This window comes from Podarcis liolepis, assembly GCF_965112155.1.
Source record: "Podarcis liolepis genome assembly, chromosome: 8".
NCBI lineage: Eukaryota > Metazoa > Chordata > Lepidosauria > Squamata > Lacertidae > Podarcis > Podarcis liolepis.
In genome coordinates, this window is record NC_139560.1 from 372094 (window position 1) to 399482 (window position 27389).

A 27389-nucleotide genomic window follows, 5' to 3' on the forward strand; every position below is an offset into this window, starting at 1 on the left:
CCCCTCCCTGCCCTCAGCCCACATGCTCCTCACCAGCAGCTTGGCATACTGCAAGTCCAGCTTGTTCAGGCAGTCCCGGTAGGCACTTCGTGGGCCGGGAGAGAGCTGGGCCTGGGGGGGGGGGCAGAAGGAAGGGAGAAAAAGGCCGAGAGTTCCAGGACAGGCAACGGACACACAGCAGACACAAGGGCAGGCCCATAGCACCACCCCACAACCCCCCTCCCCTTTGCATGTGAAATTGGGGGGGCAATGTAGGGGGAGCTGCCTCTGCCTGGCACCTTGGGCACGGCACGCCCACCAAGCAGGGGGAGGCATGGGGGAATTATTTGGCTTCTCCTTAGACACCCCTGCCTCCAAGGCAGAGCTGAGGCAGAGGGCAAAAAGGATGCTGCCCCTAGAATTGGTCTGAGCAGTGGAACGGAGCTTACAGTCCTGGTGACCAAAAGGGGAAAACCCACATTTCAGAGGACTTCCTACCCCCCAAAAAACTTTCCGCCTTTCAGAGGGACAATTATGGTGGGTGCAATAATATTATTCCTGTTAACAATAGGCAACAGGGTCAGGGTCCCATTTCTGCAATTCTTGCATTGTAGAGGGCTGGACTAGAAGACCCTCGGGGGTCCCTTTCAACTCTAAGGCCAGGCAGTGCCACGGGGAGGGCAGCTGGCAATGGGGGGGCCTCACCTCATCCGCTCTTGCCCTCTCGATCTTGGCGCGGAACTCCTCGATGGACTGGTGGAGTCCGCGGTGGCTGCCCAGCTGAGACTCCACGGTGGGCAGGTCCACGCCCCACTCGGCCGCGTTCAGGCGCCGCTGGTTGTCCTCCACCCAGGCCAGCAGGTCCTGCAGGTAGCGCAGAGTGACGTCGTCCAGCTCCTGGCGCGGGCGCTGCGTGACGGGCAACGTGACCTGGGCAATGGGGGCCGACCCAGACTTCAGGCGCAGGTTGTATTCCGTGCGGATGGCCACCAGGCGCTCGTGCAGGCGGTAGACCCTGCGGGAGGAAGGGGGCGGTGAGCGGGGGCAGCGGGGGAGTCGCCTGGCAGGGGGCACCTCCTGGCAGCAGCAGCAGCAGCAATGGGGTGCATTCAGCGGACTAGATGCTGGGTGTAAGTTGCCACAAGGGGGCGCTAAGCACCTGCCTTCACATTCTGGGGAGGGGACCCCCTGTTCATGCCAGACACCCCTCGGCACATCACTGAGGAGCATTCACCCTGCACTACCACCTGCTGCCATGAGGCACAGGGGGGCGCTCTTGGCTTTTGCAGAGCAGCCCAGGCAAGCATGGAGTGAGCAGAGGCCCGTGGGGGCCACAGGAAGCCCCGCGGGGGCCGGAGGAGGAGCAGCGCTGCTGACCTGCGGTACATCTGCTCCCCTTGCGGGTGGCGTCCGTCCTTGAGCGCCTGCACATCGTTGAAGAGCAGGCGGATCATGGCATCGGCCTTGTCCAGGTCGCGCTCAATCTCGGCCGACTTCTGGGGCGCCTTCCCTGCAGCCAGCAGCCGGATGTCCTGCGGGGAGAAGGGGAGCACCTCACCAACCGGCTCTGCAGAGCAGACCGCCCCAAGGTCCGGGGCCCAAGCAGGGGCCCAGCCCACGCGGGGGGGGGGCGCAGAAAGGGCCTCTCACCGACTGCAGGAGGGTGTCCGCCTGGTTAAGGTGCTCCTCGCAGAGACCCGACTCCATCTGAAGTTTGCTGACAATGCGCTGCAGGCGCTCCAACCTGGAGGAGGGAAAGGCGACAGGTCAGCGCAGACGCCTCCCAGCATTGTGCCCCCACCTCTGGGCATCTCCCACCGGCCCCGGCCTCCCCAGCCCCCCTCCCAGCAGAAGCGGAGCCCCGGGGCCCACCAGCAGCTGTTCCTGATGCTGCTCGCGGCTGCCTCCCCGGCCGGACTCTGCGGTTCAAGCTGTGCCGCTTCCTGAAGAGATCGGCGCAGATGAGTCACCAACCGTGTGTTTCCCATTAAAGCTGGGCTGGGCTGGCAGCCGGTTGGGGCGGAGGGGGGAGAGGGAGGGAGGGAGGGAGGGAGGGGGAGGGACCCAGCCGGACTCTCGTGCTCCCTCCCCCCCCCCACCAAGGAAGGAGGGAGTGGCACCCTCTCTCTGTGCCTCCGCCCCCAAGGCAGGCAGACTCAGCCCAAGGGCCCAACTGCACAGCTGCCCCACCTCTCGAACTCGGAGCGCAGAAGCTTCTCCCGCTCCAGGATGGCCACGTGCAGCTTGCCCCACTCCTTCTCCACGTCCAGAGGGTGGTAGCCGGGAGGAACCTTCAGCTGCCCAGACTGGACAGACGGCTGCTCCAGGGCAAGAGAAACGAGGAGAGAACGGTCACAGGAAAGGCAAATCAGCTGGGCGTCCTGCACTGCAGGGGCTGGACTAGATGACACATGGGGTCCCTTCCTACAACTCTATGCTCCTATGAGCCCCATGGGGCCTATATGTGTGTGCCCACATTCCTGGGCTGACCTCCCCTGCTGGCCATGGGCAGCCAGACCCCACCTGGTGCAGGTCCAGAGCCAGGATTGCGCCACCTCCTCCAGGCCCAAAGAGAGAGACACTGGCAACCGGTGCACTTGGGACCTTCGGCAGGCCAAGCAGCTGTTTTGTTGTTTTTTTTCCTTTTCCCCTCATTGTGTTTTTACTGTGATTTTATTGGTGTTAGCCGCCCTGAGTCCGGCTCTGGCCGAGGAGGGCGGGGTATAAATACTGTTGTTGTTGTTGTTGTTGTTGTTGTTGTTGTTGTTGTTGTTGTTGTTGTTATTATTATTATTATGTCACTGGGCTGGGGGCCCTCCTTACCCAGAGCGTCAGAGTCTGCAGACTGCTGGGGTGGGGGGACTGGCCTCTGAAGACCTAGACCTGTCCCACCCCATGGCCTAAACAGGCCCCCCTTTAAAGGATTAAGCAGCCATCAAAGGACATTGGCCAGATTGCAACGCAGCCCCACCCAGCGCTACCCCACGCGTTTCCCCCAGCCTGCCCCATAGCAAGATGGGGCGGGGAGAGAAGCGCCGCTCTCACCTCCAGAGACTGGTAGATGGCCTTGGAGCGGTTCTTGTCGGCCTCCTTGGCGGGCAACTCCGTCTCCTTGAACTTCAGGAACTGGCGCCACAGGATCTGGGGTGGGGGGAGGAAACGGGGGTCAGCGGGGGGGAGGGCAGAGCGTGGGACTGTCCGGGGCTTGTGGGCAAAGGCTGGCACTGCCCCTCTCCAGCACAGGAAAGAGAATTAGGAGTGGGTCCGTTCCTTGGGGTCCCCTGAGCTCCCTATGGCCCACACTGACTGGCAGCCGTGGCTCTCTGGGGGTTCAGGCAAGTCTGAGCCTGGGATTCTTGCCTGTCCAGCCGCTGAGAGATGCCTCTTCCCCACAATCCTCCTGTTCTGCTTTTCTAGTGGCTTCCTAACTTGCAGTTCTTGCCTTGTGGGGGGTTGGACTAGATGACCCCCAGGGTCCCTTCCAACTCTACTGTCCTTCGATTCTATGGCAGCCCAGGGCCAGAGAGGTACCCGGATGCTGTTGGGAGGCGCTCAGCCTGGCCCCCTGGACCTCTGCCAGAGCAGCCCATAAAACTCGCACTCCTGTGCCTCCTTCCCCTGGGCACCCTGCCTGGGCACGCCTGCCTCAATGCTGGCAGCCGCCGGGATCCTCTCATGACCAAGGAGGAGGGAGCGCACTGCCTGCCCTTTCATCCGGTGCCAGCCAGGGAAGGGGGAAGGGAGCCGAGGAGGGGGAGCCACCGGCCCGGCCCTGACTCAGGAGACCCAGCCTGGAGGGACAGGCTTGGAAGCAGGCGACTGGGGCAGAGCAGTGGGGGACTCAGGTGGGCCCAGTCTTGGTGGGAGAGGTGGGCTTGGGCCAAGATGGGAGGTGGATCTCTCACCTCGATCTCCTCAAAGCTGGAGGGGAACTTGCGCTCCTCAAAGATCACCGTGTGGTGCCGGATCCATTGCAGGAGCAGCGTCACCACCTCGTAGTACTCCTGCCAGCGCAGCTGCAGCTCCTGGAGGGGCGAGAGGGAGATGTCAGAGGAGGGTCCCAACCCTAAGCCTCCCCTGGCCTCTTCTGCCCCCCAAAATGCCCCCCACTCACGTTGGCCTGGACGCCGTCCACCACGTCGGGCACGCGAGGCATGGCGTCGTAGAGAGAGGAGACGTAGGTGATGATGGACTTCTCATCGGGCTGAGGAACGTCAACGTCTGCAAGAGGGCAGGAGAGCGGCCGTCAGCCCCCAAATGCCCTCCACAGAGGGGCCAGGCTGTGCCCACTTGGCCACCCACACAGGCGCCCACTCCCCTTGAGTTGCAGCTCCCCAACCCCACGATTGTCCTGCGTCCCTACGCACCTTCCGGGTCCAGCAGCCGCGTCACTCCCAGCTCGTGGTCGGCCACGGAGAAGGCCTGCTCCAGGTTCTCCACGTTGGTCTGGCGGTACACTTTGTTCATGTCAATCAGCATCGGCCTGTTGGGGGGAGAGGAGAGGGGTCTGAGCTGCCACTCCTGAATTGCAGGGGGGCACCAGACGGCCCTGCCAACCCTTTTGAGGGGCTTTCAACTTTGGGGGGGGCAGCAGCAGCACATTTGGAAATCTAAGGGACAGCGATGGACACCAAAGCAAAGCCATTTTGACAGTAGGAAAACTGGCAACACTCCCTAACAGGCAAAATACCCATCGTCCACAAAATATTGCATTTGGCCTCCTGGGGTGTACAACAACAACTTCTTCTTCTTGAGTCCCCAAAGGGGGGGTGTGAAGAAGAAGAAGAAGAAGAAGAAGAAGAAGAAGAAGAAGAAGAAGAAGAAGAAGAAGAAGAAGAGTAGTAGTAGTAGTAGTTGTTTGGATTTGATATCCCGCTTTTCACTCCCCTTCAGGAGTCTCAAAGCGGCTAACATTCTCCTTTCCCTTCCTCCCCCACAACAAACACTCTGTGAGGTGAGTGGGGCTGAGAGACTTCAGAGAAGTGTGACTGGCCCAAGGTCACCCAGCAGCTGCAGGTGGAGGAGCAGGGAAGCGAACCCGGTTCCCCAGATTACGAGTCCACCGCTCTGAACCACTACACCACACTGGCTCTCTGTTCAGGGCAGGATCATGGCATGCTGAATTTAGAATCCTGGCCCAGCCCCCTCCCCACAAACTGCAGCAACAGGCTGCTCAGTGCTGGGGCCAAAGCCAGGGGGGGGGGCAGGAGATGCCTCCGCTCAGCTCAGAAGCATCTCCTGGCAGCAAGCAGCGGCAGGCAAGCGCCGGCAAGAAGCAGGAGCCCAGCCCAAGGCAGGATCACACCTGGCTGTATCCTTCCAGGTAAGCCCCAACAATCCCGGCCAGGTGTCAAGGAGCAGGAGCCGCCACACGCCAGGCGGCAGAGCACAGAAAAAACTTCCCGCGGTGCTCGGGTAAGTGAGCCAAGCCATGGGGCAAAGGGGAGGGCAAAAGAAAACCAAAGCCAAAATCCTCCACCCCACCCCCTTCCCAGCCCCAAATGGGACCAACAGCCACAGGAGAAAGCTCAGCCACACAATCCCATGGCAAGGACCCCCCCCCCCAAATATCACAATTAGGAGAAGGGACTTCCTATTCCCCAGGGCCAGAGTCAGGGTGGGACTGAGCAGTGACCACCTCCCTGAAGCTGGTGAGGAAGCCCCCAACCGACACCCCCGTACACAGTCACAGGAAGGAGAGGGAGGGGGAGGGGGGCTAGGAGACCCTCCTACATTTCCTGGAGCCGCAGCGTGGAATGGACAGAGTACAGGGAGCCGCTGACGTTCCGGCCTCCTGCCAGCGCCCATCCTTCTTCGCCAGCCCCGTTGCAGCGCGGCAGCGTCTGTGCCCTCAGCCCAGAGTCCACCACGGTGGGCACCTCCTCACAGACCATCACCACCCGCTCCTCCTTGGTCCGCAGGGATCCAGACCCCACCAGGCCCCGGCGCCCGGCCCGGCGCTTGCCACGCGAGTGCCCGCTCATGCCCACGCGCTCGGAGGAGGGAGCAGCAAAGGTGTCTGCTGCCTCTGGCCCCACTGCACTCCCTGCTCCGAATGGAGCACGCCGGCAGGGTGGGCCGGATCCCCGCCCTGCTCCCAGCCACGTGTGGGAAGGTGGGGCAGGCGGGCGCCAGGCTCAGACTTGTTGCAGCTTTGCAGATCCGCCATTGCCATCCGGCCCACCGCCAGGACTGCTCTGCCAACAACCTTCTCCCTGAAGGACCCACACTCTTCCAGGCAGGGGCTGGGGCGGGGGGAGAGATGTGCCCCACAGGTCTTGGGGACCCGGAGAGGGGGGAGAAGGGGAGCACAGAAGGTGCAGAAGGACAGCAGCCCCCCCCCCGTGCCTGGCGGGTGCCAGCGCTTCTCCCTGCTGCAGGCTGCCTCTGAGCAAACAAGCCCAGCCAAGTGGGTGCAGGCAAGCACTCATGGGGGGGGGGAGAGGAAGGTGGTGGGGCAGAAGGAGGAGATGGGGCAGAGCGGGAGAGCAGGGGCTGCAGTCCTGCAAGCAACGCCTGCGCTGCTCTGCATGGAGGCCCAGGGCTCACCCAGAGGGAGAAGCAGCAGAGGGGGCCATTATGCCCCTGGCAGACCACTGAGAGCCAGAGTCAGGCCAGCTGAGACTCTAGTTGCAGGGATGGAAGGGAATTGGGGGGCTAGGAAAAATGCGTGCTGGCCCCCTCCTTTCTACTCTCAACCTTCAAGCACCTTTCTGAAGAGAAAGGATATTTGGGGCAGCAGGAAATGTGGGGCGTGTGGGGATTGCTTTCCCTTTCCTCCGCTGCCTCCCCAGATCTCCTTCCCCATTTCGTCCCTCTGACCCCCCCCCTTCATGGCGTCTCACTTCCCCTCCTTTTCCGTCCCTCCACCAAACCCCAAACCCGCAGGGTCTCCCTCGAGGGCTGGGCTGCGTGTGAGTCATCGGACGAACAGCAGTGAGACACTTGGCGTATATCCTACTTTCCCTGCATCCAGATTTGCGTTTCATTTTTTAAAAAACCCTCCTGCAGACCCCCCCCTTTACTTGTGGCGGTGGATGATGGCGTTGAAGAGGCGCCCGTCTCGCCAGCTGGTGGTGAAGTTGTCACAGCGCAGGCCCTGGTAGCCCTCGACCATCCGCTGGGACCACAGCAGCAGCTTCTCCTTGGCGGTCATGTCCTCCGACTGGCCGCTCACCTGGATGTCCGAGATCTGCGGGCGAGGGAAGCAGAGGGGTGAGCTGGGCGGGCACCAATGGGGGGCACCCAGGGCCAGCATCGTTCTGCAGCAAAACCCACAGCAGCCCCACTGCCCATGCCAAGGGGGCTGAGGAGGAGGAATGGATAGGTGTGTTCGGGGCAGGGGCAGCGAGAGCCAAACGGGCATCGGGCAGCGAGGCAGAGCAGAGGGAGGATGGGCACCTTCTCCCCTGGGCATCCTGCCTGCCTTCTGAGCCAGAAGGGCCTGAGGGAGGGCAAAGGGCTGCTCTTGCGCTCCAATCCTGGTTGGCCCCTGTGGGGACAGGGGGCTGGGCTAGAGGGGGCCCCTCGGGTCTCATCCAGCAAGCTCTGATGGTGTCCTTATGTGGCTGGATCAAGGCAGCATCCTGTTCTCACAGTGGCTGCCAGATGCCAGATACAGAGAGGGGTGCCCACTGGGGCCCCCAAGAGGCACCTGCCCCCTCCCTTCTCCCCACGCCCCCCCCCTTCTCTGGGGCACAAGCCAAGGTGGTTGCATCAGCGTCTAGCGCTGGAAAATCTGTGTGTCCTGGAGCAAGGGGTGAGTCAGGGCCAGACAGCCACAGACTCCTCTCCTGCTGCAACCACAGCGCACAGCAGCCGCCCCACCCAGAGTGCTCCTCCCCCCCCAGCAGCACCTCAGGGTGCCCCTCCCCCTGCAGGAGGCGAGAGCCTCTCTCCCGGGTCTCCTTCTATGCACCCTCACTCTGCATAAAAGAATGGGGGGGAGGAAAGGAGGCGGCGAGGGAGGGGGCCTTTCCAGCAGAGCCCTCCATTGCAGTGCCCCCCAGGCAAAGCCTCTCCTATCCTCCCAAACTCCCACAATTCACTGATTGGTTGGCTGTTTTGCTCCAGTTACACCTCATCTTTGCTTCCAAGAAGATCAAGGCGGCAGAGAACGGTTTAATCCTGCTCATTGAATCCCCTGAACACCCCTGCAGGGCAGGCTGAGAGGCAGCGACCGGCCCAAGGTCACCCTGCGATCTGAACCACCCAGTGGGGATTCAAACGCCGCTCTCCCAGGTCCTCGTATGGCCCTCTAACCACTGCACCCCACTGCCCCTTGTCTTCCATCTCATGAGGGGACCCAGCCCACGAGGTGGAGCAGCTCCCTGAGCCGGGGGGGGGGCTGAACTGTGGGGCTGGGCCACAACTCAGCCTGGACTCTTCGCTGGAGCTCAATTTGACTGATCGGTTTGACTGGTTTGTCCGAGATCTGGATGACCAACAAGCCAAGAGACAGGAGCTGGGGGGGGGGGATTCTGCACCTGGATCTATTGGCTACTTTTAAAATGAGGCTGCGTTTTAAATTGCATTTTAACTTGTATTTTAAATTGGTGTTTTTTTATTTTCCCCTATTATGTTCTTACTGTGATTTTATTGGTGTTAGCTGCCCTGAGCCCGGATCTGGCCAGGCAGGGCGGGGTATAAATAAAATTTATTATTTATTATTTATTATTTTTATTTTTATTCCCTTCCCTTCCCCTCAGAAGACCCTCCCTGCCCTGCCCTGGCATGGAATGAAGAGTATGGGGAACTTATTCCAGAAGATTGTTGTGATTTTGAGGAGATAGTGAACTGACAGGCTCAACTCTTCCTGGCTCCGGTTATCTATGTTTTCTTACTTTCTCTATCCCTCGTAAAAAAAGAGTCTTTGATGTGTGGTCTGTTGGCAAACAGCACTGGTCAGTGAAAGCCTTTGATGTGTGGCCTGGCTTTTGGTCTTTGATGTAGAAGAGCTCCTAGCCAAACCTGTCCTGGCCCCAACAGGGCACGGCCTCTCTCAAATATCTAGTTTTTGAGCATGGCAGTGAGAAGCTGGGCACAGACTCATGGCCAGAGGGTTGGGCAAAGGAAGACTATGGGGGGGGGGCGGACACTTTGCCACTTCTTTGAGCTTCCCAGTGGCAGATTGAAGTGCTGCTTGGTAATGTATATTTTACCTGCTGTTCAGAATAAAATCTGTAATCTTCTCAGCCGCTTGCCTTTGTATTGCTTCTGAATCTAATTTTAAAAGAACCGTCTTGCATTTGACAAGACCGGTCGCTGGCTGGCAGGCCTCCGGGGCCACCACAAAGCAGGCAGGCTCTGGCATAGCTGTGCCCAGGCCCATTTCCCATGCCGCGCTCAGTGTCCCCTCACTGCCCCCCCCACAGCAGGCTCCCCTCCCCACTCACCTGGAAGTGGAGGATGATGGTCCAGATGAGGCCCAGAGTCAGCTTGGGGTTTCCGTCCGCAATGTCATCGTTCCGGATATTGACCAGCTTCACCTGGGAAATGGCACATCACGCCAATTATCAGGGGGGCTCCAGCCACCCCCGACCCCTCAAGGCAGGCCAGGCCAGACTCCCTCCCTCCCTGACCCCCAGCCCCTTCACCAGCTCCCGGGTCTCACCTGCCGGTGCTTCAGGTAATCCAGGGCAATCTGCACATTCTGGAGCTTGTGGAACCGCATCCGGCCCTTTTCGCGGGGCTGCGGGGAGAGCGGGAGGGAAGTCAGTGTCTCTGCCCTGCCAGGCTCCACATCTGGGCGCAGTGACCCCCCCCCAAAAAAAAAACAACAACCCTGCCCTGGTCCAAACAAGCCTCCCCAGCAGAGGATCCCAGCCCAGCAGGAGGAAAGAAGGGGGAGGCCAGCCCCCAAATCCTTCCTGCCAGACGCAAGTCAGAAAACAATGTCCAGGAAATGCTCCCCCCTCCTCCCCCCCCCACCGGACACCTTCAGGCAGAGCCAGTGTAAAGGCTTCTGTCATCCGCCTCCTCCCCTCCCCTTCCTGGCGTGCTTCCTGTGCCACACACTGGCCCATCTGAGGAACCCCCCACCCTTGCCCAGCTATGGGGCTGGCACAAGGGGAAGAGGCAGGATGCAGACACAGAGAAGGCCTCTTCCCTCTTTGCAAGGGCAGATCCTGCCCCCGCCCCCGCCAAGGCCCGGCTGAAGCCAAACCTGGGGGGCTGGGGAATGGCTTGCTGGGATCTTCACTGGCCCTCCTCTCCCTCCCATTTAGCACCCTGGTGCCCATAACCAACTCCTTCAACAGGCACATGGCTGGAGACCAGGGGACAACGTCCCCCTCCACCCAGGCCTGGCATTAGCTAGCCATGGGCAGAGGCACCCACTTCCGAGGGAGAATGGAGGGGGGGCGCCACCAGGATGTTGGGCGGGGCCAGGAGCAGAGATGAATGGGGGCTGCATCGTTTCAATGGCCAAGAGCTCTTCCTCCACCGCTTTTGAGCATTGGGGAGCCCCCAAAATATTGGGGGCCCCCAAAGAGCTCAGCCCCTGGGAGGTGGCACCTCTGGCTGTGTGCCAGGCAGAGCTCGCCTTGGGAGAGCCGGGAGCAACAGCACTTCTGCGCCAGCAAGAGGGAGATGGGTCTCCTTGGCACCCACCCCAGCAGCTCAACCCAGGGCAGGCGTGTGGGTGGCGGGTGCAATGCCATGCAGAAAGCGACAAGGGGGGGGCAGAGCAGAACCACTCACCAACCGCAAGTTCCGGATCACGTCGCGCTCTCTGGGCTACGGGGCGGCGGCAGGTGGGAGCCGAGCAAAGAGGGGGGCAGAGGCCAAAGGGCAGCAGTCAGAAGGCAGAGTCCCGCCCGGAGGAGAGACAAACAGAGCGGGCAGCAGAGAGAGAGAGAGACAGAGAGAGACCCCCGTGCAGCGCACAAGAGTTACGGTGTTAGAGCGCATAGACAGAGGGGGGAGGCGGGGGGAGCAACCGAAGACAAGAGCAGCAGGTGAGCAGCTGTTATTCCCAGGCAGGGCGGGCACCCAGCGTTGCGCTGCAAAGTTCCTGGGGCAAAAGGTGGGCGGCGCCTCCTCAAACTAACTCTCTGGACCTCTGGAGTTGTGGAAGGTGGGGTGGGTGCTCTAAACCCCAAAGGGAGCCTGAGCAGGTCTGGGGGGGGCCATTCCTCTAAGGGGCTCCAGGGCTCTCTGCCTGCCTGTGCCCCACACTTGCTGCCATTCACCAAGGCTTCTCTAGGGCAACCCTCCCCCCTGCAAGTGGGGCACAGACGGACTGTGGGCAGAGGACTGGAAGATTGGGGGGGCATATTTAGGAGACCCCTGCAAGCAGATGAAAACATTAGCAGGATTCTAACAATACTTGTAATGTAACAATTACTACGGACAATTGCAAAATATGGATTATGAAATAATACGCAGCTGAAAATGTTGCCCATAGGGCCCAGGATGGAGGCAAGTCTGGAGATTCCAAGAAATCTCTAAATATGGACATGTGGTTGTATCTTTACATTAGTAAAATCAAATGCAAATTATGTTTTTTAAAAAGGAAGATGGGGGGAGCAGCTGGGCAAGAGCAAAGAAGCCCCCTTCCTGCCCCCCCCCAAATGCTTCTCTCGTTTTTTAAAGAAAGAGCTGGACTGCAAAATGGAGTTGGCAGGCACAGAGCACTGGATAGGGGGACATTCCCCCCCCCAAAAAAAGTCTGCCCAGGAGCTGGCAACTCCAGGCTCAGCAGGGAGATGGACCGGGGGGGTCTGGGAGGGGGAGCCCCAAGCAGGAGGGCAATGGGAAGGGGGGTGGGGAGCAGGCAGGAGAGGAGGGGGCTAAAACACTCTGGGGGGAGGCAGCAGGAGTTGGGGGGCAGTGCAGCGTTTGGAGGGGGCCTTGTTGGCCAGACTTGCTTTCCTGCTATCTGGGGGTACAGGGGGGAGCAGCCAGTCCCCCCGGGGGTGAGGATTCTACGTACCAGAGTATCTCCTGAGAGCACCTCCAGGAGGGAGATGAGGTTGTGCCCATCGCGGAGGTCTTCGTAGAGGTCGTTGACATGGCGATGGGCCTGGAAGGGGCAAAGAGAGAGTCAGGACCGGCAGGGGGGAGCCAGCCAGCCCCCTCCCACCCATTTACCACCAGCAAGCAAAGGGCAAGGCCTGAAACTAGGGATCCCAGGCCCCGACCACACAAGGGGCACTGATCCCATCCTGAAAGGAGCCCCCACCCCCAGGCCTGGCCAACCTTAAAATGTTTGACCCAAAAGGGATCCCCTCCCCACTCTTAGGTGCCTCCAAGCAGATCTCAGACCCTCCTGGCAGCAGCCGCCACCTGGGGGGAGCACAGTGCAAGGGTGGGGGCTGCAGTTCAGCAGCAGGGAAGCTGTGGGTGCCCCCCCCCAGGGAAACGGGGAAGTCCCCTGAAAGGCCAGGGAGTCACCGGCCGGCGGCCTGACTCTCCGCGAGGCACCTTTGGGTGTTTGGATGGACAGAGCAGAAGGAAATATGGAGAGAAAGGAGGAGAAAGCAAGACAGAGCCCTGGGCACCTCCTGGGCACCTACCTCTGCTCGCCAGTGCTGTTGCCAGGAAGGAGGAAGAAGAGGAGGAGGAGGAAGAAGAGGAGGAAGAGGAGGCAGGAAGAGAGAGAAAGAGGTTAGGAAGAAGAGGAAACAGCCCCAGAGAGAGCCCGGGGGGCACAGCATGCCAGGGGACGGAGCCTGCAGGATGCCTGGCACTGGTGGGTTCACACTGGGCATCCCAGCCCTTGCCCCCACCAGGCCTGGCAGGGGCACCACATGGCCAGGGGCATCCGGGTCCCACCGGGCAGGTTTCTACCTCTCATGAGGCTGCCGGCGGTGGAGAGAAGAGCCCCCACCCCAATGAAGGCATTCAGCTTTTACTCAGAGGAGACCCATTGAAATTGATGGTCAGCTTAGCTCAGCCGGTCAGAGCATGTTGCTGATATTGACAAGGTTTCAAAGCAAAGAAGTCCCTTCCGGGAATAGGGCTGCCCCCCAGGTGCCACTGGCTGGCAAGACACTGGAGGGTCTGGGTGTTGGGGGCCATGGGGCCTGCAGCCCCAAAGGAAGGAGGAGGACAGCCCAGCCCCCCCCCAAGTGACTGTGATTCCTGCATTGCAGGGGGCTGGACTAGATGAGCCTTGGGGTCCCTCCCAGTTGGACAATCCTAGAGTTCTGTGGGCACCTCTGGCAACAGGAGTCACAGGACTGGGTGGGGGGGCAGACCACGCCCCACAACCACAGAGATAATAGACCCATTCAGAAGTGAAGCGGGTTGGGGGGGTGTTCTTTCCACCACAGGAGAAGGAAATATGGGGCGTGTCAGATTCAGAATGGGATGGTTGTCTGCCAGGGGAGTGGGGGAGGGGAGAGAAAGAGGCAACCTTCAACCAGCCCCCCCCCATGTCCTTGGCAAAGCTGGGTCTTCACCCACCCAAAGGCCCCCCCCCCCCCAGCCAGAGATTCATTTAGTTGGAATATATTTCTCTCTCGCTTGGCAGCCCTGAGAGGCTCTCAGCCTGGCCAGCCATCTCCCGGGGATTTTTATTCAGGGGGGGTGCAGAGGAAGGTGTCCCCAGCCCTTACCTTGATAAGGTGTTTGTTGACCCATTTGGTGAAGGTTTTCTTCTGGACCCGATCCCGTTCGTCTGCAAGAAAAGAGAGGCGGATGTGAGTAGAGGGGCTGGAGGGAGCAGCTCAGAGAGAGTTTGGGGGCAGCCCCCACCTCCAGGAAGGAAATTGCGGAGGGGGGAGGCGGCAGCGGCAGTCGTAGCCAGAATCACCACCAGGCGCAGGGAGGTGATTCACCCGATGCAACAGGAAGGAAATGCAAGAGTGACTCAGGCGCCGGGTGCCAGCCCCTTGCACCATCACTCTTAGCAGGCCTGGCACAAAAGCCTAGGCCCCCAGCAAGAGAAAAAGAGGCTCCCCCAGCCCCCCCCACAAAGGCCACCCCACTACACGCACAGAGGAAGCTGCCTTCCCCTCAGACCATCAGGTCCACAGTTCAGGGTCATCTGCACCCCCTGACCCCCAATCTTTTGGGATCCACTGCCCCCTCAGTCCCATAAGCTCATGCCCAGTGCCCCCCACCCTGTCCTAGAGAAAGGATTATTCGGAATAGCAGTTTGCATGACCCGCGAAGGAAGATAATAACACAATAAAATGCGAAGCAACGACAATTAACCGCACGTGTATTCAAAATCCAATTAAAACTAATTAAGGCAACAAAACTGATGAACTTTATCCGGTGATACCAGCTTTCCAAAGTCCTGGGCTTGCTCTGTGCCCTCCGCTTTCGCCACCACAGCCCCTCCTCCTCCGGCCAGCTGCACACCGGGAGCCAGGCCTGAGGGGCTTTGCTGGGCCAGAGTCCTTCCCCCTGGCGCTTGGGACGCCTCCAAACCAGCACCCCACGAGGGCACGGGGCCCAGAGACATTTTCGGGGGTCCCAGTGAAGTGCCACCAACAGGTCCACCTCCCATGGGTCCGAATATAGTCCCCGTCCAGTCACCCAAGTCCATGGCTGGGGCCACATTCATGGGCCACCGGAAGCCCAAAGAGGCCACAGCAATCAGGAGGAGTGTCCCCCCCCCCGTGACAACAATGGGGCACCCAGGGAGAAAGGAATCCAGCTGCACAGGTGGAAAGGGAAGAGAGCACCCCAAAAAACCCCACCCTCCTGGAGAGACTCTGTACTGTAGGAGGTGGCAGAAAGAGGCCTGGCTCCTCTGCCCCAACTTGGTGTGAGCACAGTCTGCCTCAGCCCCACGGCGCCCTCGGACAGGGGGTTGGCCTAGATGACCCCTGAGGCCCCTTGCCATCCACGGTTCATGACTCTAAGACAGGATTCCCTGGGGAGGGGGTGCCTTGCCTGGGCCAGCAATCTAGCTAAGTGGTCACTGGGTGCCCCCCTCTGCCCCCAGGGGACCCCTCGGCCACCCCCCTGTGCCTGGGCCGGGCGCTCTGGCTCAGCCCCCATGTGACCGGTTGCCATGGCTTCCGGGCCAGACCAGGGCTGGCTTGTTGTGTCTCGCTCTCTTCCTCCTCCTCTGGCTCCTGCAGGCTGGGATTTGCCCAGCAGAAGCAGAGCAGCCAGGAGCCCTGGAAGCTCAGGGCCAGCCCCTCCCCACCCCGGCAGGGAATGTGTGGGGAGTGCCCAGCCCACCCCAAGGCCTCATGTGCTGCCCCCCACTCCTGGCTGGGCAAGGAAGCTCTCCTAGAATATCCCCACACACCTGGATTTCCGGGGGCTGGTGGAGAGTCAACGGGCGCAAATCTGCAGAGGGGCGGAAAGCCTAACCTCTTGAATTTCTGCCTGTTAAAGGCACAGGGGCCCCACTAAAAGGTGGCAAGCCCACCCAAGTCTGACAGCAAAAAAGCAGCCACAGCCCCTACTCAAGGTGGGCACACACCGCACAGCCACCCCAGGAGACCCAGCTGTGCCAGGCTTAGGGGCCCCCAATACACAGAGAGCCTCAGAAAGAGCAGCCAACTGACTGAGCCCAGGGAGACCCTGGAGTGCCTTTCAGGAGCACCTCACCAGCACCCCAAGTCCCAGACCTGCTGCCAAGGTGAGGGCACCTGCAGGAGCAAAGCTGCCCTACCACGCGGTGCCTGTGCAGGAACACACAAACACGCAGCCCAGCGGCAGCCACAACCCTTCTTGGACCTTTATCCCCACCAGAGCCTCCCACTTCCCCATAGCGCAGGCCCCGCTGTGCCCAGAGGGAGGGCGGAAGGAAGGAAGGAAGGAAGCTGTGGGGAAACCATCGCCATCTCTGTCCCAGGTGGGGCAGCATTAACCCCTCCAGCGCACCCACCCAGTACCTTTCTTGCCCTCCGATGCCCTGAGGACCGCCTTGTACAAGTTCTCCTCCGAGTTGCTCTGGTCGGCCAGCCCTGGGGAGGTGGGGGGCCCATCGGCCGCCTCTCGGCTGCGCAGCCTCTGCCGGGACATGGTGGGGGCAGCGGCTGTGGGCACAGGCTCCGGGCACAAGGCGCTGAACCAAACAGACTCGGCTCCTGGCAGCATCTAGATGCTGCCGCCAGCAACTGCCTGAGCCCTGCCCCAGCCGCCTCCCCTGAGCCCTGCCCACCCCTCTCTCCAGGGAGGGGACTGGGCTTCCCCTGCTCTGCCCAGCCCAGCCCAGCCGGCAGGAAACCTCAGCTCTGCCCAGAGGGCTTCCTGAAAACTTAACCGCTTCCTGGCCAGCCTGCAGCAGAGGCCTGGAAGAAGCAAAAAAGGGGGATCAGGCCCCCTCTGCTTCCACAATCAGCACAGAGGGGAAACACAGCGCTCCTGTTTCCACCCAGAGTATACCCAAAGGAAGAGCTTCTATCACCACTTTCATTCATGGTCCCTTTTAAGACTCCCAGCCAGCTCCACTCCCTGATCTGATGCAGGCAGGCCAGCAGAATCACAGAACTGTAGAGTTGGAAGGGAGCCCAGAGGCCATCTAGTCCAACCCCCTGCAATGCCAGAATCACAGCTAAATAATCCAGGGCAGGTGGTCATCCCATCTAGTTCTGAAAGCCTCCAATGAAGGAAAGTTCAGCACCTCTCAAGGTTGCCTGTTCCACTGAGGGCAGGAGCAGGGGAAAGGGCCATGGTGGGCAGAGTGTTGTGGTCTGGGTTCGAATCTCAACTTGCTGGGTAGCCTTGGGGAAAACCCTTCTCTCTGGCTCGCCTACCTCACAGGGCTGGTGCGGAGATACAATGAGATGCTGCCCCCAAGGGACTTGCAGAAAGGGCACCACGTGGGTCAGCCAGAGCCTGGGGTGTGGCCGGGTCTTCCTAGCACCAGGGAAGAAGGTTGCTGCCAGCAGACTCAGAGGAAGAAGGCAGGGCTCCCAATGCCCAGGAGGCAATAGCTGGCACCCCCCACCCTGCTGCTCTCTCCCAGGGCCACTCAGCCATCCTGACAGGCCCAGAGTCTGGAAGCGTGGGCACGGCATTGGAGCTTGCCCGGGGGGAAGGCACCAGGCTGGCACGAGGCTGGGCTGTGACTCACCCTGCTAGTGGGGCAACGCCCAACTAATGGCCACAGGGCTGCGGGGGTGTTCGTGCGCCAACCCTCCCAAGGCCCCTCTGCTCACACCGGGAGGCGCCCTGTCAGGTGTGGGCAGGGAGGAGGGGGCAGGGCTAAACCTTGCAGAGGGAAGGGGCAGGAACCCCATGCACACCTCAGGGGCCGGGGGGGGGGGCAGCACCTTCATCCTCCCCAGTGGTTCCTCAGATCCCCCCCCCTTGAGGGAAGAGTCTGGAGAAGGCCACTGGGTGCCACCCCACTCCACCAACAGTGCAGCTGGGAGCAGAGAGACACCCAGGGCAAAGTCTGCAGCGGCGGCTGCTCCAGTGGCTGCCCCCCCCCTGCCCCACCACGGCCCCAGGAGCACATTCCAGGGCAGCCAGGCCCAGGCCCCGCCTGGCTCCCCAGAAGCAGAACTGGGCTGGGTCCCAGCACACCAGAGGAATGTGCAGCACAACAGTTTCAAAACCACAGAGAAGTTCCAGCTGCTGCCACCGCAGCCGACACATCTGGGCCAGCGGCCTGCACTCTGACGCCAGAGGACGTGGGGGTGCTGCTCACATCCTGCCCTGGTGCCAAGGCCCACACTGAGTCACACCACCAGCAGCAGTAGCAGCACCCCATAGGCAGGGGACACAGTGGCTAAGGAATTGGGGGGGGGGGAGAGAAAGGCTCTCCTGGGGGCAAAAGAGGAAACAGGCAGGAGGCAGTTAGCTGTTTGCGCTGCTCCTCCCTGTGGTTCCCTCCACCCCACAGCCGCCCCTCCCTGGGCAAACCCAGGAGAAGGAAGGGCAGAACAAACAAGGCCTCAGGGAGAGAGGGGAACAGGCCCAGCCCCAAGCCAGGACTCGCCAGCCTCCAGCACCAAGGGGCTTCTCCATCAGGACATTCTTGGGCCCCTCCTTCGCTCTCAAACAGGGAGCAGGGCAGCCCCCCCCCAAGTGTGGCACATGGAGAAATCAGGGGACTTTTGGCTCAAGGCCTTCATCCCCTTTGGACCAGCACTGGGGCAGGGCTCTCCAGGAAGCTTCTGTAGAAGAGCATCAGAATCTGACCAGAGGCCCTGGAGGGAATCAGAGTGGCAACAGATTCCCCAAGAATAATCTATTCCAGCCTCCTGCAAATGCAGGAATTGCAGATAAAGAACGTAACCTTTGCTTATAAGCCTCCAAGGAAGGCGAGTCTCAGGAGCCCATTCTGCCCCTGGACCTGCAGGCAACGCCCTGCAGAGACAGCCTTATCTTCCTCCACAAAATCTCTCCCAGCCACTGTGCCCGGAGGGAGCAGATTCCAGGGGGTTAACTATGCGCCTTCCAGGTGAGCTGAGGCCAGGGTGACTCAGGGCTCCAGGTGAGGGCACCCCTTGCCAGATCCTTCCGGTGCCGAGCAGTTGCCGCACTTGTGGGGCAAATCTTTGCACACAGCAGCCTTGCCCCACAGCCAGGCCCCTCTGAAAAGAGGCTTGGGGCAGGACTTTATTGGGGGGGGCACTCGTAGCCTGCATCTGCATTGGGAGTAGAAGGAGCTTGAGTCCAACCCCCAGAGGGCCTACACAGGTGAGCCAGCCCTGGAAGAGTAGCAGGTCCCTGCCCCAAGGAGCTTACGTTCTAAACGGAAATAATGGTGCTTCCTCCTGTTGCAGGAATTTATGTATAGGTTGGGGGGGGGGAGATGCCCCTCCAGCAGATATCAGGCACATGCAGCCCACTACCAAAATCAGCACAATCACTTTTGTGACTTGTCTCCGCAAAACACTTTATCACAGTTTCTTCCTATCTATTCAAAGGACCTTTGCTGCAAATGATACCAAATGATAGGTGTACCTATGTACTGGCTCACTGGGAAAACTTCATAAATTCCTATAGACATGTGAGCTCAGCTCCCAGCAGCCCCTCTGCCTGAGGGATAATCCCTGGCCTCCTGATACCTGAGGGCCAGACAGACAGGTAGCCATTCCAGAGATCACAAACCCAGATGGAGACAAAAGGGTGGGATTAATTTGGCTGGGAAACAGGGAAATGTACGGTAAATATCTCTTCTGTTCCACTTGATGGGTGTTTGGTGGAGGGCAAGGGGAACCATGGGGCAGGGTCCAGGATGCTCAGATTACGGCCACCAGACCGCCCCTTTCATGATGTAACTGTGATGTATGAGTGATGTAGTTTGGGGGGTGTAACATGGGGATTAGCAGCTAATAAAAGTTTGGGTTCTCTTTTGTTGGGGGCTTCCATCTTGTTCCACCTGGTGGCAGGTGGGAGTCCTGTGGCAACCGTCTTCAATCAAGACCAAGCCGACTGGCTGCTGTTTTGCTCTGGTATTCCTGGCTGGGGTCCTTGTTTTTTGTCCAAGGGAGCCCTCAGATTTCTCCGTTAACACCCCCCTTGCCTCTCCATCCTCTGCTCCCCCTCCTGTGTGTTTTGGATCTCAGGCTCCTCAGAGCAGGAAGGATGCAAAGTGCTGACTGTTCGGCTACGTTTCTTTCTGCAACCAAGTTCCTAGCGCTGAGACGTCCACACCCAGCCGTGAGCAGAAACTGAGGAATGTATGCAAATTTGCCAAAGGACTGGGGCGCCCTTGGCAGGGATCCCTCGGACTCCTCCTTCCCCTTTGCTGCCAGGTGAGCCTGCCAAGGGCGGGAGGGGCTCCCTCCTCCTCCCCCCCCAGCCGACAGAAGCCCGACCAGGAACATTTTCCAGGCAGGACACCAGGCCGGCCGCTGCTTCCTCCGGGCTCCCTGCCCACCAGAAGGAAGGGGAAACTTTGATTCACAGTCTTCGAATGCAGCCTTGTAATTAAAAATGGTTCCCAGGAGCTGAGCCCCCCCCCCCCCGCCAGACAGAGACCACCCCAAAGGCACGGAAGACTTGGGAGAGAAGGAGCGGAGTTGGCTTCAAGGACCTCAAGAATGGCCAGTTTGTTTTGCTGTTCGTGCATTGTGAAAAACAATAAACCCACTCGCATATAGAGATGTATTTTCAGACTTCCACTCGCCCGCGGCGTCTCTGCCTCCCCCCCGCGTGGCAAGGGTGGCAAGGGCCCCTTAGGGGGTGCCAGTCCAGGCACAGAGATGGGGCTCCAGCCGAGGAGACCCTGGGCTCTGGCCGGCAGCGGCGCCGGCAAAGGGCTCTGAAGGGTCGGGAGCGCGCACGCAGCCAGGACTCTCTCCCTTGCGAGGGAGCGCGCGTGCGCGGGCTGGTTGCTACGGGGACGGGAGGCGGAGACAGCTCGTTCCGCGCCCCCTTTAACCCTCGGCTCCCCGCGGCTGAGGACGAGGAGGACCGAGCCTGGACGGCGCGCACCCTTGGCAATAGGGAGGGGTGCAGCTGCTGCCTGGCAGTGCCCGCCTCCCACCGCCCGCCCGCAGCCACGCACCCACCTACCTACGCAGCAGAGCTGGCTGTAGAGAAGGCGCTGGCGGTAGCGCTCGGGGGCGCTGAGCCACTCCGAGGCGCCCAGGAGCACCTCCCGCTTGTAGGCGAAGTAGGCGCTCACCGACGGCTCCGCGCTCCCGCCGAGGGCGCTGCTGCTGCTGCTGCTGCTACGGGAAGCCATGGCGACGCGCTCTGGCTCCCTCCCGCCCGCCCGGCCGGCTCGACGGCTCCGCCAGCAGGAAGCGCCCCGCCCCGCGCCCGCCCCTCGACGCCAGGCCCGGCTGCTGCCAGAGATGCGCACCGCCGACGGCCCAGGCCTGGCTGGGACTGGGACTGAGACAGGGGAGCCCAGAGGCCGTCTAGTCTAACCCTAACCGCGATCTGGGCCACTGCGCACACAGACAAACGCCCCAGGCGCGCATGGCAGGCGCGCGCTCTGACTGCCACTGCCGCGGGATGCGCAAAACTAGCACCACAGGCTCTGGGAAAGGGCGCGCCTGTTCCAGTGCTGTTTTCAGTGTGCATTTGATGCCTGGCTTCCTCTAGTGATCATCCTCATAGAATCGCAGAGTTGGGAGGAACCACGGGGGTCATCTAGCCCAGCCCCTCGCAAGGAAGGAAACGTTTTTGCCCGGCGTGGGGCTCGAAGCCACGACCCTACTGACTGAGCTATCCCAAGCCCGTCGCCTTCAAATAATGTTTTGCTCTTAACTTTGCAGCATTAAATGTGTATTCGACACTTTATCTTCCTCTGTAGGGTCTTGTTGCGAAACTATTAAAATAATGTCTTGGTTTCCTGTTAATTGTGTTGCTCTGCAGGGATACATTCTGTTTGTTTTCCTTCTGGTTTTGTTCGATGTTTCCACGCAGCTTGTAAACCGCTTTGAGGTTTGCCGCCGACTTCAAAACACAAAGCGACAGAGAAACGAAACGAACGACAAAGAAATAATCATTAACCAGCCGCCTTGCGCAGACTGGCGGGAAATGCCAGGCGGGCACCAAGCCAGGAGTGGCCTCCGAGAGGAGAGCGGGCCGCCTCCCCGGCCCTCGGAGGGTGCAGGCGAGCGGCAAGCGCCACCGGAGCCACCCTCGGGGGCGCGGCGAGAGGCCCCCGGCAGAGGCAGCTCCGGCCCGCTGGGCGCTGCGGGACTCGAGCCAGCCGGTCCCCGAGGGCGCGAGCGGGGGAAGCCCCGCCGGAGCCGCGCGGGGACTCCGCACGTCGCCCTCTCGTCACCAGCGCCTTGGCCGGGCGCCGGGCGAGCCTCCCTCCCTCGCGGCGCAGTAAGCCAGTCCCACCAAAGTCCCGTCCAGGTGCCTCTGCCCTTCTCCAGCTCTCCAGAGCCGGGGGCAGGGGGCACCGGGCTGGGCAACCTCTGGCGCCCCCCGTGGGGTCTCGCTCCTGCCCACGAGGGGAGCCCCGGGACACGGTGGGGGGCCCTGCGCAGGGAAAGGCCGGCCAGCCTGGCTATCTGGCCTCGCTCCCCCCGCCTGACCCCCGGCTCCCACGTGCGCGTCTGCGCGGGGCAGATAAGGCCGCGCGCGGCTGCGAAAGGGCGCGATAAGCGCAGCGGGGGGGGGGAGAGAGGGGGGTGCTTTTTCCCCTGCAGGCATCCGGCCCCCAGGGGGCTCCCTGGCCCCTGAGTCACGCTGGGAAATTCTCGGGGCCAGCCTGGTTCCCAGGGTCTGGGCGGGGCAGGGGGCAGCAGCAGGATCCCGCTGCCCCCCCTTCCCGCCCCACGGAGCAGAGGGACAATTGAGTCACTTGGCATAATCGGAACCAGATTCCTGCACCAGAAGAGCATCCGCCCGCCCCCCTTTTCTGGCACAGCAGGGCGGGAAGATGGAAAAAGTGAATAAGGACTGGGGGGGGGGGTGCTGCGTCCGGGACAGGAAGAGCACGCAGGCGGCCTTTCCCGCTCACCAAAGCAGCGCCACACACCGCCCCGCCAACGCCCGCGCTCTGCACATGCTCAGAGGTGCCCTTTATGCTGCACACGCACCAACACGGCTCATTGTCGCGACGCGGCACCGACTGTCCCTCCCAGCCTTGAGGTCTGACTTCCTTCGCCCGCCCCCCAACAAAAAGCATCCCCCTCAAAGAGAGAGAAGGACCTGGGGGTGGAAGTTGGGGGGAGGAGATGGGTGCTGCTCCTGAAACTGCGGAGGAAAAGCGGGAACCCCTCCTGGCACGAAGGACGTGAGAAGAGCCCCCACAGCAGCACCAGCACAGGGGGCGCGGCTGCCCACTCTCCTCCCACCCCATAGGAAAGAGCAGAGTCTCCGAGTGAGAGACCCACACGCAGAGGGGCTCATCATTATCCCCGAGGAGGCCGCTAGGGGGCTCCACAGCCCCTCCAGCCAGGCCCAGCCAGGACGCCCCCCCCCCCATCCCACCTGCCTTTTACTCATATCATCTGCCAGCGTCTAGGTCATGGGCAGGCAAACTAAGGCCCGGGGGCCGGATCCGGCCCAATCACCTAAATCCAGCCCGCAGAGGGTCCGGGAATCAGCGTGTTTCTACATGAGTAGAATGTGTCCTTTTATTTAAACTGCAACTCTGGGTTATTTGTGGGGCATAGGAATTCTTTCATTATTTTTTTCAAAATATAGTCCGGCCCCCCACATGGTCTGAGGGACGGTGGAGCGGCCCCCAGCTCAAAAGGTTTCCTGACCCCTGGTCTAGGTTGTTTGTGCCCTTGTTTTTACTCTCGTTTTTTCGGTTTTCTCCCCCCCCCCCAAATGCTTTTTATTGAGTTTTCTTTAACATAAACAAACAAAATAAATACTCTAAAATTCAACAGTCATATGTCCACTTATTTCGTTTTTAATGTTTGTTTTCTGTAAGTCACTTTGAGTTCACCTTGGCAGGAGAACTCCACTAATAAATATTATTAATAATACCACGTCACCAGCCTAGAGAAAAGTGGATCGTTCCCCCCCATGGGGTCAGAGAACACAAGGGAGCGAGGCACCAGCCTCAGGACCAACAAATATCAGAACATGCCCCCCCCCTCAGCCCCAGCCCCTGGGAGAAGGGGGGGCTGGACTAGACGGGCCTTTGGCAGCTCTTAATGGTCAGGGGTCCCTTTACCTTTACCAGTCGCCTGTGGGGAAACCAGCAAGCAGGAATCCCCTCCATGGGTCCCAGGGCAGAGAGGAGCCATCAGGGCAAATAGCCATCACAGCCCTCTCTAGGTATTGGTCTCATCCTCTCTTAAGGCCATCCCAGTGGGGGCCATCCCTGCCTCCTGGGGGAGCAAATGCCACACACTAACTCCTCATTGATTCTCCCCACACGCAGCTTCACTGAAGGCCCACAAGTCCCCAGGTATTTCCAGAGGGAGAGTGGAATCCCCGAGGCTGTGAAGAGCTCCCACTGCCTGGCCTGAGGCCAGTCCCTCCCCCCCCCCCCAGTCTGGTCTGTGGTCTGGTGAGGGAGAAACAGCCCCATTAGCAGCAGCCACAGTAACCAGGCCTCTTATTTGGTTTCCAGGATAAACAGCCTCCCTCGGCGCTCACCAGCTTGCAGACAGAAGGTGCGCCATCTAAAAATAGACCCAAGCCAGAACTGGGTGGGGCAGCCCCTCCCAGGTTGCCTTGCCCCACAGAGCCCCCACCGGCACAGGGGCCAGGCACCCCCTGGAAAGCCAGCAGCCCTGTCCGGAGTCCAGAGGTGACCTCCACGGCAGTCAAGAATCTGGACACACCCTGGAAGCTGATGCGTCCTGGCAGGTGCGACCTTGACGGGGTGGGGGGAGGGCAGCGGCAGCCCCCCCCCCTCGAGCAGGCCTGGCAAGGGGCCAAGGACAGCCACATAGGGAGGCAGGCAGGCAGGCAGGTGGCAAACAGCAAAAAGCAGAAGTTTTCTGCCCAGAAACAGGCTGCAGCCCAACAGGGATTAGCAGAATCAGCAGGGAGCAGCCGGAGAGGAGAATCTCTGTCGGATGGCTCAGCTACACCCCCACCTGACAGCAGCAGGAGGAGCTGGAAGTCCCTCGACCTCCGCCTGCCTATTCCACCCCCCAAAAAACCCTCCATCAACACTGGTCAGAGTCCATGTCAATTCTGCACTGTGTAGAACATTCAGCACAGACCGCCTGCAGGCTGAGCTTTGGGGCAGCAGTGGTCAGGAGCCAGAGGCACCACACACACACGCACCCCTCCCCAGGCCTGCCCGCTTCATTGCCCAAGCTGTCCTTTGCCCTCCACCTGCCAAAAAACCCCATTCCCTCCCCTGCTCTGTCAGCTCCTGATCAGAGCTGTCAACTTTCCCCTTTTTTAAAGGAAAATTCCCTTATCTGAATAGGATGCCTTGCAAGAAAAGGGAAAAAGCTGACAGCCATGCTCCTGATCTGCCAAAATGATCAGGGGGCTGAAGCAGAAACACAGAGAGGGGCCCCAAACTCTCTCTCCCTCTGCGCACACAAACCCCGCAAGGGCTGTAAGTAGATGCCACCACGTATTTAAGTCCATGGAACAACAACAACACAAAACACACACTTTAGTATGTAGTATTTAACATTAGCAACCACGGGTGTCGATTCACTGGAGGGGCAAAGCTTGCAGTGGGGGTTGGGGCCCAGGTGATGCCCCCCCCCCCCCAATCAGGGCTGTCGCTTGCAACAACTTACAGTCCTGGGGCAAGGAAAGGCTCCAGCTCACCCACGAGGAGGCCTGGGCAGAGAGGACTCTGTGAGCCATTGCCCTGGAGGTCAAAGGCAAAAGGTTAGACAAGTGCAGGAGCCGCCGTGGTCCAGAGAGACAGCAGGAAGCAGGAGGCGTCGGGGTCCCCCACTTTGGGCAAGCCTGACAGCGCCCCACACCCACTGGCACAGCAGCTTCCATGGGCAGGAAGGCTACAATTCGGGCTTCGTATTCTAGAGAAAAGGCAAGTAAGAGGTAGAATTCTATAAAATTATGCACAACGTGGAGAGAGTGGATGGAGAAGGGTTTTTCCCTTCGGTCCAGGATACCTGAAGGGGCGTCTCCACCCCCATCGTTCTGCCCAGACACTGAGGTCCAGCAGCGAGGGCCTTCTGGCGGTTCCCTCACTGCGAGAAGCCAATTTACAGGGAACCAGGCAGAGGGCCTTCTCAGTAGTGGCACCCGCCCTGTGGAACTCCCTCCCACCAGATGTCAAAGAGAACAACTACCAGACTTTTAGAAGACATCTGAAGGCAGCCCTGTTTAGGGAAGGTTTTAATGTTTGATGTATCACAGTATTTTAATATTCTTTTGGAAGCCACCCAGAGTGGCTGGGGAAGCCCAGCCAGATGGGTGGGGTATAAAGAATAAATTATTATTATTATTATTATTATTATTATTATTATTATTATTATTATTATTATTATCTCTCACAGCACCAGGATGTGTGGACTTCCAGGGAAGCTTAATGTTGGCGGGTTCAGGGCGGCGCCAAAGAAAGAACAAGGGAAGAAGGCCGCAAGGGTCACCAACTGAGATGGCTTTAAAAGAGGACTGGGCAAGTTCATGCAGCAAAAGGCTAGCCATGGTTCCTGGCCGCAGTGACTACGCTCTCCCTCCACCCTTGGGGGGCTGCTGCCAGGAATCAGGAGAGAGGGGGTCACTGCTGCTGCTGCCCCCACATCCTGCTGGTGGGTTTATTATTCCTAGTAGTACCAGTAGTAAAGGTAAAGGACCCCTGGACAGTTAAGTCCAGTCAAAGGCGACTCTGGGGTTGTGGCACTCATCTCGCTTTCAGGCTGAGGGAGCAGGCGTTGGTCCACAGACAGCTTTCCGGGTCATGTGGCCAGCAGGACTAAACTGCTTCTGGCACAACGGGACAGCGTGATGGAAACCAGAGCGCACGGAAGTGCCATTTACCTTCCTGTCACAGCAGTACCTGTTTATCTACTTGCACTGTTTGGCGTGCTTTCGAACTGCTAGGCTGGCAGGAGCTGGGACTGAGCAACGGGAGCTCACCCCATCGCGGGGATTCGAACCACAAGTCCAAGAGGCTCAGTAGTTTAGACCACAGCACCACCTGCTCTCCTAGTAATAGTAGCAATAGTACCCCACCCGTCTTGACTAGGTTGCCCCAACCACACTGGGCGGTTTCCAACACACATAAAAACAGAATAAAATGTTAAAAGGCTTCCCTATACAGGGCTGCCTTCAGATGTCTTCTAAAAGTCAGGTAGTTGTTTATTTTCTTGACATCTGATAGGAGGGTGTTCCACAGGGCGGGCGCCACTACCGAGAAGGCCCTCTGCCTGGTTCCCTGGTTCCCCCTGGCTTCTCGCAGGGAGGGAAGGAGCTGGACCTCCATGTCTGGGCTGGACGATGGGGGTGGAGATGCTCCTTCAGGTCTACAGGGCCATTTGGGCATTTGACTGGATGAACAGGATGCTGAGTGGGCTTTCTGCCTAATTCAGGAGCTTAGCTCATCTGCCAGGCCAGGGACTGTTTCCTTGAGCACTGAACCACCACAAGGGATGCAGCAAAATAGTACATATATAAAGAGAAGCCTAGCCCTGCCATTCTGCCCCCATCCAAATCACAGAATGTTGTGCCTCCCCACCAGGGTGGATAAATAACAATGATTTTTTTTAAAAAATATTTTTCTTAATTTAAATTGGTTTTTTGTATTTAAATTGGATTTTTAAAATAAAATGCTGGGGGGGGAATCTTTCTAAAGATAGTTTTCTATTTAAGTTACATTACAGTCCAAGGGTTATTCATCAGGAAATAAGGATTTGCTTTAAGTTTTTCATGTGTGCTAAAACTCAGTCTAAGTTTTTTTTTAAATTGTTCAACCACATCAGTTAACAAACATGGATACATATGCTACAATGTTATTGTTTTAGCTAAATAAATGGTTTAAATAAATGGTTATTAAGGAAATGATTGTTTTTCTCCTTCCAATAAAGTATAGAAGAAAACTTGTCCAAATATAATCAGTTAACTTATTAAACCTCACAATAATTTCATAATTATCAGTCAATGTATTTCTAATAGTATAACCAAATCAGAAATTTTTGATATAACTGTAAAAACTACTCTGAAAAATT

At 59.3% G+C, this 27389-nt stretch overlaps 1 protein-coding gene across 27 annotated transcripts in view; it reads right to left on the reverse strand.

Moving 5' to 3' along the window:
* Positions 1-27389, reverse strand: part of PLEC (plectin) — a 122456-nt gene that overhangs the window by 25245 nt on the left and 69822 nt on the right. For 11 of the 27 annotated variants that reach the window (XM_083516418.1, XM_083516423.1, XM_083516433.1 and 8 more), the window contains 15 exons: positions 13542-13603; positions 12498-12512; positions 11915-12004; positions 9593-9670; positions 9375-9467; positions 7005-7171; positions 4347-4462; positions 4094-4200; positions 3885-4004; positions 3025-3120; positions 2170-2297; positions 1630-1723; positions 1357-1511; positions 685-994; positions 34-111 (listed from right to left, as the gene is read on the reverse strand). In XM_083516418.1, the coding sequence (XP_083372544.1) occupies positions 34-111; positions 685-994; positions 1357-1511; positions 1630-1723; positions 2170-2297; positions 3025-3120; positions 3885-4004; positions 4094-4200; positions 4347-4462; positions 7005-7171; positions 9375-9467; positions 9593-9670; positions 11915-12004; positions 12498-12512; positions 13542-13603 (1709 nt within the window). Of the gene's footprint in view, positions 1-33; positions 112-684; positions 995-1356; positions 1512-1629; positions 1724-1851; positions 1983-2169; positions 2298-3024; positions 3121-3884; positions 4005-4093; positions 4201-4346; positions 4463-7004; positions 7172-9374; positions 9468-9592; positions 9671-11914; positions 12005-12497; positions 12513-13541; positions 13604-15785; positions 16022-20367; positions 20555-24989; positions 25075-27389 lie in introns of those variants that run through there. The other 16 variants (XM_083516426.1, XM_083516428.1, XM_083516429.1 and 13 more) reach the window with 7 other exon arrangements.